The 1,604-nt window shown below is 35.8% G+C and overlaps 1 protein-coding gene across 1 annotated transcript in view; it reads left to right on the top strand.

The window, feature by feature from the left end:
* Nucleotides 1-1,598, top strand: part of LOC119588107 — a gene marked incomplete at its 5' end in the record, with an annotated part of 43,647 nt that extends 42,049 nt beyond the window's left edge. The window contains 1 exon segment of the mRNA XM_037936816.1: nucleotides 355-1,598. Within this exon segment, the coding sequence (XP_037792744.1) occupies nucleotides 355-513 (159 nt within the window).
* Between the last annotated feature and the right edge of the window lie 6 nt (nucleotides 1,599-1,604).

The following is a 1,604-nucleotide window of genomic DNA, read 5'->3' on the forward strand; positions in this document are numbered from 1 at the left end:
ACCATATGCTTTCTCTCTGCAGTTACTGTCATTCATCTATTTATAAGCAGTAGGCAACAGAACATTCAATAACCAATTATTTCTGTCTACCATAGAATAATGATAATGAAAATCGAAAATTGTCATTATATTATAAAATTCCCACCTCTAGTGCATAGGTAATCATTTTTTTCTGTGAATTACTAAGAGAGTTAAGTGAATAGATCAGTGGATTAGAGTGAATAACTGAATGAATGAGGGAATTATTAAATAAGTATGGTAATTGAATACGAAGAAGTGAGAGAATGAATGAGTAATTTCACAGAAAATGCATCGTCTCTTAGAATGTCCTAATTCTTTCCTTTCCCTCTCCAGGACGGGACTCCAGTGTCGAGTGAGCTCCAGTACCTAATAGCTACATCACAGCAGGACTTTGCCCCCTCACTGGAACCAGTTGACCACTCAGACTCCATCTTCGTGTCTCCAGGAACCTTTGACCATCACCATACCATTGATGTCAACACGGGGCTGTAAAGACTTCCCCTTTGCAAGTGTAATCTCAACAAGGACATCACAAGTGGTGCATTGTGATGAGTTTTTCAAGACCAGAAAATTGAAAGAAGTTACTAAAAAAAAGAAAAAAAATATATTGTGCATAAATGTGAATAAAAGAGGAAAACAGGAAAAATTGTAGATTTTTTATTTTATTTTTTCAAGTTAAATGAGACCCATATATCAGTTAAACCCATTTTATCTGTGAAATCAGTAATAATTTGTGGTCAGAAAGAAGAACCTTCCTAAAGGCAACCAGTTAAGCTAGGAGTGAAAAGACATTGAGTAATTTTACATTCTACTTAACAGAATGCATGAAACATAGTGAAGGCCATTATGGCCTTACCTTTTGATATTCTCAGGGCCCACATTCATGGCGGTTCAGTTGTATAACTATGATATTTTTGTGGTCTGATGTAATAGTTTATGTGGAATAATTCAGGGCAAGAGTCTGCTGAAACACAAGCTATTTATTAATAGGACTTTAGGATCTTTTTAGACATAAAGAAGTGGCTTGCAGGATCTCACGATTGGCTTTCTTTTGCTCCATCCTATGCAGAAAACCTCCACAAGATTGTAATATGCTTTTTAAGTTATTGGATTTTGTCATTTGATGTAATTTGAAAGAAAAAGATGCCCCAAGTGCCTGATCAGATCTGCTTTGGAGGCTGCACATAACAAGTGTCAAGATAAATAAAAGCAGAGTGGACATGCACCAAAGGAACTATTGGAGGGTAATTTAGTTGGTTCTGATGTTGGGATGTTCAGGGAGGGGTGTTAATGTGCTGGAAGTTCTATGCATCTTGCAGTTATGGAGTTGGAACAAGAATATAAGACAGAAAAAGGTAAGAACCCCAGAGGAAGTGTTAGATGATACAGGTCAGTTTCCTTTCTTTTCTTTTCTTTATAGAAGGAAGAGATGTTTAATATGATAAGGTTGACAGCTTTTTGTAAGTAATAATTTCAGTTTTTCATATTACTTGACATCAGTGTTTCAGGGAAACCTCTTAATAGTTCTTGAAGTACAGATGCTACAGATGTGTATATACAGTGCATAACTAAAGATGTCTTTC

The sequence above is a fragment of the Penaeus monodon genome, chromosome 23 (genome assembly GCF_015228065.2).
Source record: "Penaeus monodon isolate SGIC_2016 chromosome 23, NSTDA_Pmon_1, whole genome shotgun sequence".
NCBI classification, from domain to species: Eukaryota; Metazoa; Arthropoda; class Malacostraca; order Decapoda; family Penaeidae; genus Penaeus; species Penaeus monodon.